Here is a 19,698-nt window from a genome sequence, read left to right as displayed (position 1 = left end):
CTCTGTCTGATCTGACTAGCAACAGCCGTAGCATGATAAATCCTGTACATACGCTTTGTCAGCACAACCTAGCTTAACCTAGCCCTGTGAGACAGTGTGGAAAGAGAGGCAGAGAGAAAGAAAAAAAAGAGTGAAAGCATGTAGGCACCACATAATCCTACGCACTTAACCCATCTCACTTATCTCAGTGGGAAAACTGATTCGTGGTGAGGCAGAAATTTTATACCAGTGTATCTTTAGGCCTGAACGCTCTTCCAATAATCATTTAGCTCACAAAAACATTTAACTGACAACAAAAGTCAATGAGCCAAATCCTCCATACAGTTACGCTGCTTTTACACTTGATATTTCAACATTAAAAGCAACATTATTTCAACATTATACTCCTAACCAGGCACTAAACAGCAAGTCTCTAAATTAAATGATTGTCACTGTTTACAGCACAAACATGGTGCCTTTTAGCCAGTTTTTAGCAGTGCTGGGCAAGATATTCAAAAATGTGCAGCTAGCTCAGTTAACACCTAACAGAAAAATTAGCTAAGCTAACTTTAAAAGCTACTTTTTAAAGAAAGTAGCAGTAATTTGATCAAGTGAAATGCTAATCCACTACTCAAAGCTTTAGCTGCATCCAAAATCACATATTGTCTGAGTAGGTAGTACCTTTGATGAAGAACTTACTTTTTTTTTTAAAAGTAGTACATTCTAAATAGTATGAATATGTGTAGTATAAATGCAATATAGATGCATTACATTTGACATGTTGCCGTTGTCATGTGACTGACATGGCAACACCGTTGTATTGCTCCAAGATGCATTCACACCATGTTGTAATTACGAGATTTCAACATGTAAAAAGCATTCAAGTCCACGTAGAGTAATTATTGTTTTTAAGATATTTGTGAGAGTTAGTACCTGTACCACATACTGCTGCGGATTGATTTAGGCATTGATAGTGTTGCCACAGAAATAATGCATAATTCCCAATCCGAAGACATGAACAGCTTTGAATAAAACGTGGTAACACTGCCATTCATTTTATGAATACTAGGGGTGTAACGATATTCAAACTGAACCGAAAAACCATGATACACCACCCACGGTACATACCGCGATACTCTCATGGCATACCGAACGTGCCCCACCCCCTGCTGCCCCGCCCAGACCTGGCCCATTGGATCTACACGAATACAGCGGCGTAGTCTTACCATGAACCACCAATAATCGCAATAAGCTCCAAGCTGTTACTTTTGAAAGTGTCATCTTTCAAATTCTGTCAATTTTATCATGAAATTCAAAAAAAAAAAAAAAAAAAAAAGCCATTTTGATGCTCTTTGATGTGGTGTGACAGATCACTGTATAGGCGCCTCATTACAAGTGACAGCGCGGAGCGGAAGTGAACACGATCATCTCTTTCTCTTTAATACTAGAATAAACATGAATGAACATCTGAAGGTATGTTGAAAGATACAGTACAACTTACTGAAATGTATAATATCATGTAATCGCTCAATCAGTGTTTCTACGGTGGATAGACATTAATAAAACAGCTTGTAAACACTGTCACGTAGCATTTACCTCAGGAGAGTCAGTTTTGTGTACCATTACTCCCCTAATGAATACTATGAATTCAAACCTACTACTTGCACACTGATGTTCGCTGACTATATAGTAGGAAGTATGTATATTCAGTTACTGAGAAGTGTAATTAAACTGACTTTGCTACTTTTAGTGTACCTACCTCCAAAGTATTCTGGATCAATGTGGTCTGCTGTATCCTCTACAGCACTCAGAAAAGGAAAGATTGGGAACTATGCTGTGAAATTACATTTTATACATGTCATGATGCTGCATCTGCGGTGTTCACCTGATTGCTGTTACTACCCAATAAACGCACCCCTCGAAGTGTTCTGTGCTATCCCAATCACCAAGTCCTGACTTACGTCCCACGCTTGATAACATCTACCACACCATCAAACTGTACTTCCCAAAATGCCCTGGAGGACACCGAGGAGTGCTTCAACATCCTCACCCACAAAAGAAGAGACGAGGCACTAGAGACGTCTTTCAAACGCACAGAGAGAAATGCAGATTACAGATACAGGCACATACGCACACACAGAGTTCCTCTCGCTCTGCTGACACCGCTGAGTGGGCGAGGAATACTGATAGGGAGGGATCATGTAGGTGACTGTGTGATTGTGTGTGTGTCTGTTTGCCCACACTTGTGTAGGTGTTAAAATTCCAGTGATCAAGTGACTAAATGTGTTAGTGTATGTGTGTCAGATTTGGCTTTGATTTCCCTGCAGTATTCTCATTTCTACTGTTATAAGATTCATTACGCTCATCCGGTGATCACTTAATAAAGACCACTACAGAAATCATACTCACGTGTCGCCAAGGAAGCCACCAAGGTGAAAAAGTTAGACCCGTATGATCACTCCTGTGAGATGACAGATGGGGCACGTTGTCACCAGCGTTTCTGCTACCCTTTGATTTAATGAAGGACCCAAGACGGCATGAAGTCAAGTCCTACAGGCTCTTCAAAGTTGTAAAAATCTATTGGGGTATTTCCTTAGAGCTTATCAGGAGTCTGTTGCTAAAGATCGCCTATCCCGGACGAGACCCCAAAATCTGTCAGCACGACCCAAAAACCTCAGGACCTTGTAGCTCACCTCTGCGAGTTCAAAGAATCCACATCCCAACACAGTCAAATCAAGATTCATGGTAAATAACTGAAGAAATTAGAGACTAGGTTAATGAAAAAGAAAAAAAAATGAAAAAAAAGAGAAAAAGACAGGAAAAATGCTTAGACGAGTGATGCTGAGAAGGGAGAGAGTTATCTGCAGTCTTGAGGGCGACTGCCAGGTACCGGCGCATGCGCCAAGATCATACATCCCCCTGATACACACACACACAAATGTTCACTCATCAGCGAGGCGGACAGACGCACCCTCCTCCTCCTCTTTTCTCTTTTTCTCCCACTCGATAGCAGCTATTCAGCTGTATCTCTCAAACTTTTTCTCTCAGATTCTCTTAACCTCTCTTGTGTGCTCTGCCGGTTGTGTTGAAAAGAGTCTCTACACGTTTTTTTTCACATTCCTTTACGGAACACAATGGCTTTGTTCATACAGACAGCAAAATTCAGATTTTCTGGAATATCTGAATCAAATCTTTTAAGTTGTCTTGTTCAGAGTCTGAACAGCAAAATACATATAACCCCCCTAATATAATATAATATAATATAATATAATATAATATAATATAATATAATATAATATAATATATAATATAATATAATATAATATAATATATAATGACTGTTATTACATTACACACTTCTAAAACAGCTGTGAAACGTCCATTGTATGTTTAAACTTGAGAGGTGGATTATAAAACATCTTCAAAGGGCCAGAGAATAGATTCAACTGAAACTGCTGAGGTATTTATTCCGTCTGGTGTTCAAGTTCCTCTGAGTGGATAGGAGTGTTGCAGTCGCTGCACCACTGATAAGGACAAAGTGCTTAACTACAGTGTGTGTACAGCATGCCTGTGTATGAGTGCATACTTAGCTATACTTTGAGCTGGAGCTTATAAATTCATCACCAGAAGTGAGCTGAATCTGACAAAATCATGAACACTTCCTAATCAAACACACCTGATTCAAATTATCAGTTGGTAAAGACTCCAGGGTTGTGTCCGAAATCGCTCCCTATACCCTCATTCACTATTCCCGACATTAGTCCACTAATTTAGTTCACTTGAGGGAGCGAATGAAAACGAGTGATTTTCGACACGGAAGGGTTTCTGCCTTTGCAAGGTTTGTCCTTGCTGTTTAATAATTATTTGAAACTTGGCAAACTGGCAGCTCCAGTAGTAAGATAAAAAAAAAAAAAGATTTATCATGAACTCTGTCATTTAAACTATGTATAACCTTAACTAAACAGTTTAATAATCAATTAAAAATGTATTTATACCTGTAAGATATTATGCTATAGCCACATTGGACCGTCGGTTTGGAAAATGGATAGATGGATGATTCAGCTGTGGGTGCCATCTTCTGGTCAGACGCGGGAATTCATTTGGCGCGCGACTCTCACAATGCATTATGGGTATTCTCTAGCCATTGAGTGTACATTGGTTGTACATTCAGTATTGCACTCATTATTGGGAAAGCACTGGTTAGTCTATAGTGTCCATATGAGTGAGAAAGAAAACATTATACCTTCTAGTCAGACTGTCAACATAAATTACATGACCAAAAGTACTGTATATACACCCCCTTCTAATTAGCAGGTTTAGCTATTCCAGTAATTTCAGTGAAAAAGTGCTTACAGACATATATGCACACATGAACGTACAGCAAGCAAACATGTACATACAGGTGCACAGAAAAGACACTACAATCATTCAAATATGCACAACGGTTTAACTGTAAAAGCTGTTTGTCCTGTAATTTAAATGTTTAAGTATATCTACATCCAAGAAAGAGTCAATGGACTTAAAAGGACACTGAAATGATTTTATAATGAAACTTCAAAGTTGATGCAACTGAAACAAATACCACCACTGCATATTTAACTTGATTTCTCTGGCTCTATGTAGCAATCTCTTACCCAGACATGTGCACCTAATTCAAGGGTGTAAAACAGAGCATGAGATAAGAATGTCAAAGAGGCCCATCACTCCCAAAGAACTGGATACATTTCTTTCTTTCTTTTTTTTTCCCAAAACCTCCCTTAAAATCAAGAACAATCTTATCTGTGGGAGACTCCCTAAAATAAGGATGTATACTGTACAACCAGGTTCTGGAGGGACTGGAATCATTGAAGGATGAGGAGCTCTCCATGACCCTCCAGCAAAGTCCACATGAGATTGATGGACCTCTTTATGAGAGGACCAGCAAATGGGGAGCCAAAGTATAGCCAAATCTAAAAGTGCAGGGACATTCCTGAAGGTCCATTCTGGGCTATTCCAGTAGGGCCATGTGCTTCATGTATCTGCCAGAATATAACAATGAAATTGGATTATAAGGAGACCATTAAGAGCTGATTAAGAGCTGCAGAATGCTGCTTTTAAATCCCAACAGTCCAAAACACAATACATGAAGACATGCCAGATTCATAATGTGGGACTCTAAAATCCTCTTTCTTTGGAGCACCAGTCTAAGGATATGAAAGGTTCGCTGGTCTTGAGGGTAATAAAGTTTAAAGGACTGTTCACAACAAAGACAATAACAATATCCATAACTATAACTATAGCGCTGAATATGAGAATAGAGAATGTCCACACCAACATTGTCCACATAGCGATATCGACCCAGAAGAACAACATGGTTGGCATCACTTTCAGAACTTTTTTTTTTTTTTTCAAGCTGAAGGACAATAAAAACATTGACCAATTAGAATCCAAGTGCTCAAGCATGTAAAGTGGCAGGAGACATAACTGCAGTGTGTGCTTATGATAAACTAAACATTATCACACACTGATATGGTTCTTGGTGTGAACAAGGCTTAACACTTGAGAACCACCAATTTCAATGTTTTAATTTCAGTCAAACTGCTGGATTCAACACTCTTCTTCCAGAGGAGGACTGGAGTAAGAAATGATCCTAAAAGTCCTTCACATTAACAGACCCCATCTGGCACGCAGTTCACCGTGGGCTGGGCAGAAGGCCAATTTCTGTCAGCAAGAAAGGACAGTGACATTGGTGTAGAGGTGCAGAGCTTTAGCAAGGTGGTGGGTAAAGATAATGAAAGGGAATTTGACCAAAATAAAGGGGCTATGGGATATTTTTACATTATTAGCATATATAGAAAAGACTGAAGCCTTAATCTTTGAAATCCATCAGCTACAAAAAGTCACCAGCTTTGGGGGCTCCATTCTTTAAAGTAACTGGTTTGCTAAACCTGACTGGATTTCCTAAACACAGCCTAGTGAAAAGCCTACAAATACCAGGCAGAGTTGGGCATCATCCACCAGGCTTTGAGACCCTCAACGTAAAGTGTTTCCATCAGCACAGCAATGCTGTCCCATCCAGGGTTGTGCAAAATGCAGTATTCAAGAATTGTCTCCCTTTCAAATAATGAGTTGGCCACACCCCACGGGAATTTGAATTACAAGAGTAATTCAATGAATTGCAATTCAATTATCTATAGCTTCATCTATCTATACCCATACACATCCATCCTTCAAGACTTTTTTTTTTTTTTTAATTTCAAACAAGACTTTTTCAAACCAACAAAGTTTGTCTTGCCAAACATGACTATTCTAGTTAAAAAAAAAAAAAAAAAAGTTCTTTAAATTTCAATTAATTTATATTCCAATTATACTTCCGTGCAATCAGCTTCTACATTCTGTTGCAAAATGCATTCTCAATTCATTTTTGAATTCCACACAATCCTGGTCTGAAGTTGGCTCAAACAAACAAAGGTAAAAGAATATAGATGGTTTGACATTTTTTGAAAAGCAGGCAGGCTAAGGAAACAATGTGCTATGTTACCCTAAATAGCTTTCATTGGTTTTTGGCATCAATCCTGAACCAAATTTGTCCAATTAAAATGGACAGATTACTTTCACCATACATTATCCAAATATTCCAATATCAGCATTCATCAAGCATTTATTTGTATAAAGTTCTCTCTATATAAATAATTACACTAATCAAATCAACCACAACCACGTCTGTCAAAATCTGCCAGCACAATGACATGCTAGAGGTAAAATATCGCCTGCAGTTCTTATACAGGCTTGCATCATATTCAAACCGCACAGGGCTCATGGGTCAGTGCTGCTGGCAGCTGTTTGAGACTGTTAGGATTCTGCTCACGATGTTTGAGGGGTCTAGAGGCTAACCATCAATCGCCCCGCGACATGTGTTTTTTTTCTCCACTGTGGAGCTCAGTTCCTCTGCTGTGCTCTGTAAGTTGCTGGCTGTGCAGATCTAATTTATGGCAAACATATTCAGCCAAGAGAGCTGCATTTGCATCTAGCTGAATACTAACAGAAAAAAAGGCAGGAAGGAATGGAAAAAAAAAAAAAACACCAGTGACTACATAGGCACTCCACATATGTAGCACTGCAGGATACGAAGAGACATGCCGAGTGAAGAGAGTTATTACTGTATGACAAAACCTTGTGGAAATCCTCCAGTCGAGATCAAAGACGAGTACAACAATACAGCTGTAATACAAAACAGACAAACCCACAGGCCTCACAACAACAGGACACATCTTCTGCATTGATTGAGAATTGGTGCCTAGGCGCGTAATGAATTTAAAGGGAATAAGCATATCCAAATCCCAAGTCTAAGGCACCTGGCTCAATTCTTTTGGGTAATCACATATGAGAATTGCACTTTTCAGCTGCCACTCTGGTCTGAATTACTGTACATATTTTTTCTTTGAACACAAGACCCTTAGCAGCTGATTTTAAAGGGGTCATGAACTGTATTGTTTTATTTTTCCTGGGGTGCACTTAATGTTAGTATGGTTTTTACATCAAAAATTGTCATAATTTAGAAATAAAAGGCATTTTTCCTACCCTCTGATTTGAACGCTTGGGCGTGTCTGCTGTGAAACTTCAGTGTAAATGCCCACTGCTGTGATTGGCTAACATCTTTGCCAATAAAATAGCTAAGTATTACCCTCTCTAAAGCACATCTTTTAGTACATTTTTACGATTACTGCTCTCAATGTTAACTAATCGTGAAAAGTGTTGATTACATTGCATTATATTTAGATCGTGGCATGAAAGGTTGCAGTGATGAACATTGTAGCCGATCACAGACGTGTTGTTGAACGCATGAAAGCAGTGATTTCATGACTGCAACTCAATTTCTACACACTAACGAATGCTTTCAAAATAACAGTGCAAACGTGATAAAGAGATTTGTTGAATAATACAGGAGTCCAGAACTCAGTCGCTGATAAACTTGTGCTGTTTGATTGACAGCTCCATTGATTGCTTTCTATATATAATGTAATCACTTTTTAAATAACAGATTATTTTCATCCTACTAAGAGAAACAACGTGAAGTTGACCGTAGTCACTGGTTTGATCTACTGACACACAGACAAAGATCATCTGACTGTACATGAATCATTACATATTAGATCAGGCATTAGAATTAGCACAGTTACTTACATGTTGTTGCATTACTGTCGAGTACATACCATCAGGCCTGTCACGATATTGTGTGATATATTGTTCCAGATATAATTGCGATAAAAGAATATTGTAATTTTATGCCACTAAATATATATTCATAATATGCATAATAATGCAAGTAGGCCTACACACTTTCAAATGACAACAACCATTTAATTCTTTAGATCATGGAAATGAAGGATCAAAAAATGTAATATCCTAAATAAAAAACTTGAATAAATGGTAAATATTTACTAAAAAAGGTTCCCTAACCTTCTTTTCTCAGTAAAGTAAGGGTGAACTATTGCTGAATACACAAACCCGACTTAGCAGTCAGATGTCCATATGAACTAAGACATTTATATATGCACCGTAACAGTGGATTGCGGCTTTGAAATCGAGAGTATTCGGACTTGTTCTTCCAAACTGTCTGTAGTTGTGAGGAAAACACTAGAACGCCTCAAATAATGCCTTTTTTCACCTGTCAATGACTGCTCTATGTAGGATGCAGATGACAGCATGATTGACAAAATGTTGGTGACATTCATTATCATGTAAACAAAATGGGAAATATATTGCCCAAAAGTCACCAAAAATGTATTGAGGTCATGTACATATATTGCGTGATAAGTCAATATATTGATTATTGCGACAGGCCTACATACCATAAAAGTCTGTTTGCAAAGCCTCAGCCAAAATGCAATTGATTTCTATTCTGGTGTGAGGTACTGTATGTATTTTTACTTTGAACACGAGAGCCTCAACAGCTGATTGTAATGATTCGACTGAAATGCAAAACATTTGAAAATGATTTAAAATGAAGGTGGAATAATATAATAACTTAATCAAGAACAAAATGAAACAACCAAAAGCTTGTTTTTGAAGTGCAAATGCAAATTCAAAAAAAAAAAACGAAATTGCATGCTTATTGCATGTAAATCCATCAAGTCTAATCACTTGCTTAAAATAAAAAAAAATAATTTACCTTCTCATATGTTCCACATACTTCATACCTTGACAAAAGCTACTAGCCGAAATGTTGGTGAATAAACAAGCCTATATGCTTCAGTGAGTATGCAGTTTTTTTCCCTTTAACTCCACAAAACTTGTATAACATTTTTTCCTGTGGAACACAATCACTTTTCTGTAAAATGCAAGATCACCGGCTGTCCAGTTCAGTTTCAATTGCGCATTTAAAAAAAAACAAAAACAAACACTACAGTTATAGGTTTTGAGCCACCCCTTACAGCAAACACTGTTTCTATACTATATAGTATATAAAATATAAAAATAGTATGTATAAAATAGGTGAATAACTCCTTTGACTACAACAAAGTAGTAAAATTGCACTTGGGCCCTGGTTCAAATGCTTCTATGAATTGTTTTAGTGAATCAGCTCACTGAAAACCATTTGAATGAACAGTTCAACTAAAATGAATCACAGTAATTGTATTCAGACCTTAACAACACAAAAAGCTCAATGTAGTGTTAGTGTTTTCAATAATATTTAAAACAAATCGAGTATTTTTGGTCTGAATGTCTTAGAACTGTCAACTTGATTCTATATCTTCCATAATGCTGCTTAATCATTTAGCATCAAAGATTTTAAACTTAAATATAATTTGCTTAATGAGGCCCTCAATGCAGCCTCTACAGTTTCTAATACTATGTACTACTGTCATTTTTTTCCTCAATGGGGCCATTCAAATGACTTTACATTTATCTAAACCTGTGACAGTAATGACACCCTAAAGTACACTGGAGTGAAACTCAATTGGCCCCTTCAAGCTCATAGTCCCTGAAGAGAAAATGACTCGAGAAGTCAGCAAAGTAGCATGAATTTCAACCACAGTCTGAGGACACGGACTGAAGACAGGAGGTCTTTCTGGGAAGTGTGAGGTTCCTTTGATACACATCTCACTGAGGTGAATGGCTGGTCTGTTGGGTGAGTCAGACTTGCCACTTGTTTGACTAAACCTTTATGGGAGATTCAGACAGACCTGATGTATGAGGAGAAGTAAAGTACGTGTGTGTTTGAGTGGATGTATATGTTGTATGTGTGGTAAACAAAAGTTTGCTGCCGTGGACGTCTTTGCAGTGACAGAGACACACTTCAGTGAAAATCAAAAGGCAAACATAGCACACAGGAAAGCATACAGACAAACAAACAAACCCTCCTCATCCATCACACACAGCACATCTGTGTTGCTCAGCTCTACCACAATCTTGAAACTTCTCTACAACTGCAGTCTTCCTCTGGCATATCTCAGCTCTTAGGCCAGTTTCACACAACAAGCACAAGTAGCATGCAAGAGAAGCGACAGCGTGACCGCAACAGCAGGTTCCCCTGATTTCACACTGACAGGGTTTCTTCGAGATGCTATTTACACTGAGTGAAAATAGCAATATATTCTATTTACACTAAGTGACAATAGCAACATTTTTTTTAGCGATATGCTATTTACACAAGGTGACAATAGCGATAGATTCTATTTACACCATGTAAAAGTAGCAGTTCTTTGCAATAAAAGTAAATAGTACTTAGATGCTATCTATACTTTAAATTGTTAAATGCTATTTGCACCTCAATGATTTTGTACATTAACATGATGCAACAATATAATAGTGTAAATGATTATATTTATTAAAATTATTAAACTGATGCTGCCTTATTGGGAGAAAAAAAATCCTCCCTACACCTTCCCTTAACCCTTTATAAACACTTTTAAAGGGTTAGTTCACCCAAAAATGAAAATTCTGTCATTTATTACTCACCCTCATGTCGTTCCACACCCGTAAGACCTACGTTCATCTTCAGAACACAAATTAAGATATTTTTGATGAAATCCGATGGCTCCGTGAGGACTCCATAGGGAGCAATGACATTTTCTCTCTCAAGATCCATAAAGGTACTAAAAACATATTTAAATCAGTTCATGTGAGTACAGTGGTTCAATATTAATATTATAAAGCGACGAGAATATTTTTGGAGTGCCAAAAAAAACTAAATAACGACTTATTTAGTGATGGCCGATTTCAAAACACTGCTTCAGGAAGCATCGGAGCATAAATGAATCAGTGTATCGAATCATGATTCGGATCGCGTGTCAAACTGCCAACGGCTGAAATCACGTGACTTTAGCGCTCCGAACAGCTGATTCGACACGCTGATTCATTTATGCTCCGATGCTTCATGAAACAGCGTTTTGAAATCAGCCATCACTAAATAAGTCGTTATTTAGTTTTTTTTGGCGCTCCAAAAATATTCTCGTCGCTTTATAATATTAATATTGAACCACTGTACTCACATGAACTGATTTAAATATGTTTTTAGTACCTTTATGGATCTTGAGAGAGGAAGTGTCATTGCTCCCTATGGAGTCCTCACGGAGCCATCGGATTTCAACTAAAATATCTTAATTTGTGTTCAGAAGATGAACGAAGGTCTTACGGGTGTGGAACGACATGAGGGTAAGTAATAAATGACATTATTTTCATTTTTGGGTGAACTAACCCTTTAATATTATTAAACATTCGTTAGCAGTTTATTTCCACTTTTAAAATATTATTTTCATTTTTATTGAAAATAAATGCGAACTCGGCAAAAGGCGGATTTGAACCAGTGTCGATTGCGTTAAAAGCCATGTATCCAAGCTTTACTTGCTACTGCTGCACCACTGAAGATGTTGAATTCTGCCTGTCTTTTTTAAAACTTGAGTGGCCCAACCAGACATTGGTGTGCGGAGATAGTGAAAATAGCGTTTGCTAACAAGGTATGCTATTTGCAGTGTATATTACACACTCCGAATAAATAAGTCATCAGGTACGAAACAGGCCTTAAACGGAGGAGAAAAAGACAAAGATAGTCAAAAGACAGCAAAAGGGGGGTTTTATGATACACACATTCTTTCAAACTCTGCTACACCAGCAAATATGCAGTAGTGGTCTGTAAGTGTGTGCTCATTCATTGAGCAACACCATTTATCACCATTCACCATTTGAATTTCATCTGGCTCTGTTCACTTGCGGAAACCTAATTTCGCTCCAACAGTTGCTTCTGACTATTGTAATCTCCTCAACACAAGGCTGAAATCTCTCTGAGAGCTAAAATACACACACATATATACAAAAACACATCATTCCTATACTAGACATAAAAATGCTAGACGGAGCGTAAACAGAATGGGATCTCAGGCGTGTTGTTAGTGCACAGGCTTGACACTGTTAGTTAGCCTGTAGCTTGCTAGCTTCTCTCTAAGCTCTTCAATAAACGCAGTTTGTAGTAGATTCTAAATTATATGTTTGCAGTTCAGGAGAAACAGACAGTGTTATAGGTGCCTCATCAGACTCTGTAGATGAGAGTGAGGTAAGCTATGCCACTTTTTCTATGGTTGACTACATGTTGATAATATTCACTATATTTGAACATAATTTACTTCACAGCTACCATTTTGGAAAAAAGTGCTTTATTTAATCATTTCTTTTTAGCTAAATCATTTGCATGACTTTATACTTCAACGGCTGACTAATGCGTACTATATTTTTACACTTGAAAAAAGGATAAATTTGCTTTGATATAAGATTTAATTCATATAAGATAGAATTTTTTTTTTTTGCCACCCTAAACACTCGTGGTCTTCTTACAAGTCTGCGCTTTTGTTGACTGTCAGGTAGAAGTCTGCTGCAGAGCTCGCTTCAGTGCGGGCTCGGAAAAAGTGTGCATCGAAGGTGCATACTGACCGCAAAGGGGGCGCTCACAAGCACACTTCTGAAACTTAAAACGACAAATGGCACACCCTGTGGTCTCGTGGACTTCACGATCACACGCACAAGACGGCCATTGTAAGTCTAAAAGGTCGTAAGTGCATATGAAGTGTGCAATTTGGGACGGGGCCATTGCTTACTTACTGACACATCTTACCCCACTCTCTCATACTAGGCATCTGGTAGATCCTTCTGACACTGATGATATGACAAATGTTGAACTACTTTTAACTTGACATATCATCTTTAAAAAACATAACTACAACTCATGGTGCGAGATGTTTGAAAAAAAAAGTGAGATATGCGCAACAGCCAAATACCGTATTTTCTGGAATGTAATTTGTTGTTGTTTTTTATCATTTGAAATTTGCTAGTCCTTGCTGAACAAGCGAGGTATGCGAGTATGTTTATTTGTATAGCGCATTTCTCACACACCGGTAGTTATAGTGTTTATAATGTTAGCAATGGTTTTGTTTATTTACTGGTGTTTTACATTATTTCTGAATATAATAATAGAATGTGACCTGATAATTTTTTTTCTCAAAAACGCAATTTTGACCAGTGTGACTTATAGTCATGTCTGACTTATTTTCCTTGAATGCGATAGCCATCTGAGAGATATGATGGACAGACAATTAAAGAACAGCACAGCTGTAACACAAGAACACATCCTGTATACAAACTTCTGAACGTTTACTCTCCTGCTTGGCATTGACTAAAGGCACATACTGGGGTCCGGTTGTGGGAAGCTTTCGAACTTAAAAAGACGACTAGCTCAACCTACCACTGTTTCGGTTCTTGCGGTTGGATTTGCCGCCAAGCAGCATCTTCAGACTGTTCCTGAACATGACTGCACAGTTCTGGACCGGGCTATAGAGAAATCTGCAGAGAGAAAAATACAGCACTGTGAGAAACATGTACCTGCCCTGTATAAATAAACAGAACTAATAATAATAATATTAAAAAAAAAAATGAAATATGCCATTTTAGTAGACCATTTCTACTACTAATAAAAAAGATGATGCACAAACATTGAGCAACAAAACAGTTGCCACTACGTTTTAACCTATAAAAGATTCGTAACACCACCCACAATCACTTTCTAGCTCCTTTGCTCATCAACACTCAATTCTTAAAACGTGTGATCTCTCTAAAAATGCAGCTCGACTCGTGACGTTCGCCGCACATCGGCTCTGAAGTCTAGACAAAGAGTTATTGAGGGGATTTTTGGAAGCCTGTGATTATATGTTTCAGGTACACAGAGCCTTCAGCCTGCTGGAACACTGCAGCTGATAATGAGTTTCATTCGTGGGATTCGTCATTCTTCACTAGATTATTTTAGGTCTCACTCAACACCCACATTGCGGAGGGATCACACCCTGATGCTGCTAATTACCGCTTCACGTATGAGTTAAGTGTGTGTGTTTATATGTGTAAAAGAGCACAAGATAGAGACACACTTTGTTCTGCAGCTGAACGTGATGTTGGTAGTGGATTTCAATGAAATTACTTCTTTGGTCGGTATTTGTGCAGCTGAATTCACATGTATGAATAAAGCATTTATGTGTTTGAGAATAGAATAGAATAGAATAGAATAGAATAGAATAGAATAGAATAGAATAGAATAGAAGTCATCTACTGGCATGTTCAACCTCTCTGACAAAATGAGCTATGGCACCCATGTGAGTAAAATAAGTTAGAATCCATACATTTACTGCTTTTTTTTCTTTTTTTTCACAAAAATATTTTTTTTCGATTTTCTAAAACAGTACATATACTATTCAAAATAAAAAAAACAAGGTTGTCAAACATTAGTAGATGTCCAAATAATAATAATAATAATAATAATAATAATAATAAAAATCACTTTAAGACCAGCTGGTTAATTGGTTAAAAAATTGCAAAAAAATAGCACAGAAAAGCTTAGAGAAATGCTTCAGTGTCATTTGCAGATGCCACATGGTTTTATATTGACTGACAGACTGATAGACAGACAGAATAAGATAAACGGATAGACAGAATGATACATAGAGACAGGCAGAATGACAGAATGGTAGACCGAAAGACAGACAGACAGACAGACAGACAGACAGATAGATAGATAGACAGATAGATAGATAGATAGATAGATAGATAGATAGGACGACAGATAGATAGATAGATAGATAGATAGATAGATAGATAGATAGATAGATAGATAGATAGATAGATAGATAGATAGATAGATAGATAGATAGGACGACAGATAGATAGATTGGACGACAGATAGATAGATAGATAGATAGGATGACAGATAGATAGATAGATAGATAGATAGGATGACAGATAGATAGATAGATAGCTAGATAGACAGATAGGACGACAGATAGACAGATAGATAGATAGATAGATAGATAGATAGATAGATAGATAAAGACGACAGAGATAGAACGACAGATAGATAGGACAACAGATAGATAGATAGATAGATAGATAGATAGATAGATAGATAGATAGATAGATAGATAGATAGATAGATAGATAGATAGATAGGACGACAGATAGATAGATTGGACGACAGATAGATAGATAGATAGATAGATAGATAGATAGATAGATAGATAGATAGATAGATAGATAGATAGGATGACAGATAGATAGATAGATAGATAGGATGACAGATAGATAGATAGATAGATAGATAGATAGATAGATAGATAGATAGATAGATAGATAGATAGATAGATAGATAGATAGATAGATAGGACGACAGATAGATAGATTGGACGACAGATAGATAGATTGGACGACAGATAGATAGATAGATAGATAGATAGATAGATAGATAGGATGACAGATAGATAGATAGATAGATAGGATGACAGATAGATAGATAGATAGATAGGATGACAGATAGATAGATAGATAGATAGATAGATAGATAGATAGATAGATAGATAGATAGATAGATAGATAGATAGATAGATAGATAGATAGATAGATAGATAGATAGATAGATAGATAGATAGATAGATAGATAGGACATACAAAAATAGAAAAAAATTACACAGAATGACTGACAAAGAGACAAACAATAGATAGGCAGACAGACAGACAGATAGAGGCATGAACTTTGAATCCCCTTTACTCATGTATACCATGTACTCAGTTTCTTCTTGGCAGAGTTTTACAGTATTAATCTGGGCCTCCACACCTTCAGAAGTGATCTTGGCTGAGGTCACACAAATGAGAAACACATGTCCTAGTATGTGTGTGTGTGTGTGGGGGGGGGGGGGGGGGGGATTGTGTGCATGTGCACACATGCATTTCAAATTAGCATCGACAGGCAGATATCCTATTTTTCTAGCACTCGATGCACCCATTTGCTGAGCCAGGATTGGTACATATTTACTACTAATATGCTGGGGCCACATTTGGCGGAAAAGTAAAAAGTGCGTGCAAGTTACTTGGGGAGGGGGGCGATGGGGTCACAAATATTTTAATAGCAGCAAAGATAAGAATATTTGCTTTAACCATTGTGATAACTTTGTCTGAGCTTAATCTGCATACTTAACGTCCTGCCGCCCCCTCTCACTTCAGCTGCATCTGCCTGGTCATGAAAAAAAGTCTCTTCACCTGCTAGAAGCCAAATGTGAAGGAGGAACAAGATGTTAAATGTTAACACTGCTGAACAACTGAGGTCAAGCTAATCAAGTCAAAAGAAAATGCAACAGATATCCAACAGAACTACCTCTAGACCAACTAAGTACTCTCAAACGAGTGAGCTCAAGGTTAAAATGTAGATTTATTTATTACATAACATGCTTGAGGGGTGTACAAAGGGCAACAGCTGAGAACCCTTCAAGTTTGGAGACCAAGTGAGTCAGTGAGCACTGCTATCCATCCTAAATGGTACGCAAGATCTGATTTCACATTTCCCAAATCAGTACACTGAGATTCTTTATTCTAAAGTGTCAGTTTTACCAATTCCAGTCATTTTTTCATTTATTTTAGCACAAATGTAAAATTTGTTTACAATGTTGCAGACATACAAGGTAGAAAAAAGTCAAGACAAGATGGATCGAGAGCAAAAACGTGCATGCAACAGTTTCAGAATAAAGATGCGAGAGTCAGAACAGGATGACCTTAACCTGAGGCTGTGCTTCTGTCAGCTGACGAAGAACAGAGAGGACGTAACTCAGCGTAGCGAGGTTTGCTGCCGTTTGCCGAGTGAACCGTGCCTAAGCATGAGAGTGACGAGACTAACACTATTCCCCAAAGCAGTCTCTCATACTTGGACATACGCTTTAATGAGGTCCTTATGTCTGTAGAAAAGCTGACACACAAACTAATGAGAGACTTAGATTGAAAGTTGGGAAAGTGAAAAATGGCATCTGCAATGGAGCAGTAGAAGGATCTATCAATCTTTTTTAATAATGCTGAAGTGTGAAGACAGCTACCAACGCTGGAAATCTTCCCTTCCACAGCAGCTCTCAAATCTTGATCAGTTACGAAACACACAAGAGCCAATGGCGTTTGAAGTTACCACTGAATTCAAACTTTTGTGACTTTCTTCAAGTTTTTTTTCAATAACATTTCAATAATAGTAACTTTAGTTAAAGCGGAGCTCAGTAAGATTTGCGAAAGCTCCCCCTACAGGTTCCTTCAGTGAATCACACTGTCGTAAATACTCCAAGCGCAGCTCTGGACTACAACGACTACAACGCTCACCAGCGCAGTAGTTTTGCAAATACAGTACAAGAAATCTCGATGGAGGTGGGTAATTTTTGAAATTGTCTTATAAAGTCATAATATATACATTGTTTTTGAATTACCGTAAAGCATTTTGTCACTCTCGCGTGAACGTGAACATGAGGCGAGATTGTGTCGGGTCGGCGCAGCTCAACTTGCAAGTGCTGTTTTCTGGCGTAGACGTGCCAGAGGGGGTTAGTGCTCGCCTCAAACACACCACTACAAGTCAATTAACCATCGTAAGGACTTAGAAAACTATTTATGAAGGCAAAAAAGTTACTTAGTTCTGCTTTAAAGGGTTAGTTCACCCAAAAATTAAATTTCTGCCAATAAGCACTCATGTCGTCCTAAACTCTTAAGACCTTAGTTTATCTTCAGATAACAAATTAAGATATTTTTGATGAAATCCAAGGGTATCTGATCCACACATAGGGAGCAACGTCATTGCACCTTTTGAGGTCCAGAAAGGTACTAAAGATATCGTTAAAACCGGCGACGTGACTACAGTGGTTCAACCTTAAAGTCGTCATAAAATCAAAATTGACCCTATTTACTTTGTTAGCGTATATTACTAGTCTTGTGGTGAACAATTAATCAGTGCAAGTTAATACACAGAAAAAAAAATGTTTGGCATGGTAATCTTTAATCAAAATCTGAAAAGTTACTTTCGGTCTGGAATGGCATTCCTTCTCTGATGACGTTAGTTTGACGGCTTGGGTTGAAAATGCTTAAACCACTCCCCTTCAACCATTAGTCTGCTATGAGCCAAAGATGGAGAGGAGGAGCACTAAAGTAAAACCCCGCCCTCTATTCAATATTCTGTTTCACTTGGAAATACGTCACAACACTGGAGAAAAGTCGTTTGCAACTTCCGGTTCATGGGGACTTTAATATTATGAAGCGACGAGAATACTTTTTGTGCGTAAAAACAAAACACTGTCATACTGCTACGCTATTTTCACCAGCTCCTGCGTCTGCATCACACGCATGCGTTGTGCTGATCACATGACCAGAGCCGGCCAATACCAGTCAATAATATTTGGATGTAAACACTGAAGCTCTGCATCGAAAATAGCATAGCAGTATGACAGAGGACAGACAAACTTGTTGAATAAAGTCATTATTTTTCTTTTATTTTTGCACACAAAAAGCATTCTCTACGTTTCATAACATTAAGGTTGAACCACTGTAGTCGTGTCGACTGTTTTAACGATGTCTTTAGTACCTTTCCGGACCTCAAAAAGTGCAATGTCATTGCTGCCTATGTGTGGATCAGATATCCTCGGATTTCATCAAAAATATCTTAATTTGTGTTCCGAAGACAAACGAAGGTCTTACGGGTTTGGGACGACATGAGGGTGAGTCATTAATGACAGAAATTTTGTTTTTGGGTGAACTAACCCTTTAAAGTCCATAGACAACCAAAAACAAACAAATATGCAACAAACAAACAAGTTTTTTTTTTTTTTGGCTGGGAAAAAAAAAATAATAATGTGAAAGTGATTCCAATGATATTCTTCCTCTGCACAGTTATCGTTATAGTTATCTGCTATTCTTTAAAACTCAGAATGATTTGTAAAACTATATCTTTATCATTATATTTATCATCCTTGGTGTGAACAACCTCTTAATTTTCAACAAGAGAGCCGTCTGTCTGGTTCTGAGGTCTGTGTTGGCAGAGGCTGTAAGTACTTGTAGGAGAGAAGAGATGAGTATGATTTAGCTGTGCTTTATCTCCTTGATATTTGTCTGAGAGCTAAACAATAGCAGTGAGACGAACGACACACTCCGAAAGAGTGCCAGAATTCGGACAGAGTCCTTGCAAGCCAAAGCCAAATGTTCAGCTTTGTTGTGTGTGTGTGTCCGCTGTTAATCCTGCCCAGCTGAGGGGGGCCTGAGTGAGATTGTCCAACTGGATTACTAGTACATGGAGGAGTAACAGCGCAGAGTGGGACAGACAAACACCAAAAAAAAAATTTGGTGAAAAAAAGAGAAGCCCCTCAGGGGAAAGAGTTCATACCAGGGTTACAGTCACACACACGCATTCAACTCCTAATA

General features: G+C 37.8%; 1 protein-coding gene across 4 annotated transcripts in view; it reads right to left on the bottom strand.

Moving 5' to 3' along the window:
• tanc2a (tetratricopeptide repeat, ankyrin repeat and coiled-coil containing 2a) overlaps positions 1-19,698 on the bottom strand; it is a 173,275-nt gene that overhangs the window by 77,814 nt on the left and 75,763 nt on the right. For 2 of the 4 annotated variants that reach the window (XM_048197802.1, XM_048197794.1), the window contains one exon: positions 13,694-13,791. The exons of 1 other annotated variant lie outside the window; for it this stretch is intronic. In XM_048197802.1, the coding sequence (XP_048053759.1) occupies positions 13,694-13,757 (64 nt within the window). In that variant the 5' untranslated portion in view covers positions 13,758-13,791. Of the gene's footprint in view, positions 1-2,388; positions 2,771-13,693; positions 13,792-19,698 lie in introns of those variants that run through there. One more of the 4 variants, XM_048197821.1, reaches the window with a different exon arrangement.

This window comes from Megalobrama amblycephala, linkage group LG1 (genome assembly GCF_018812025.1).
Source record: "Megalobrama amblycephala isolate DHTTF-2021 linkage group LG1, ASM1881202v1, whole genome shotgun sequence".
In the NCBI taxonomy this organism is placed as follows: Eukaryota; Metazoa; Chordata; class Actinopteri; order Cypriniformes; family Xenocyprididae; genus Megalobrama; species Megalobrama amblycephala.
Note: the sequence above shows the minus strand (reverse complement) of the source record. Positions and strands in the feature narration are given on the sequence as shown.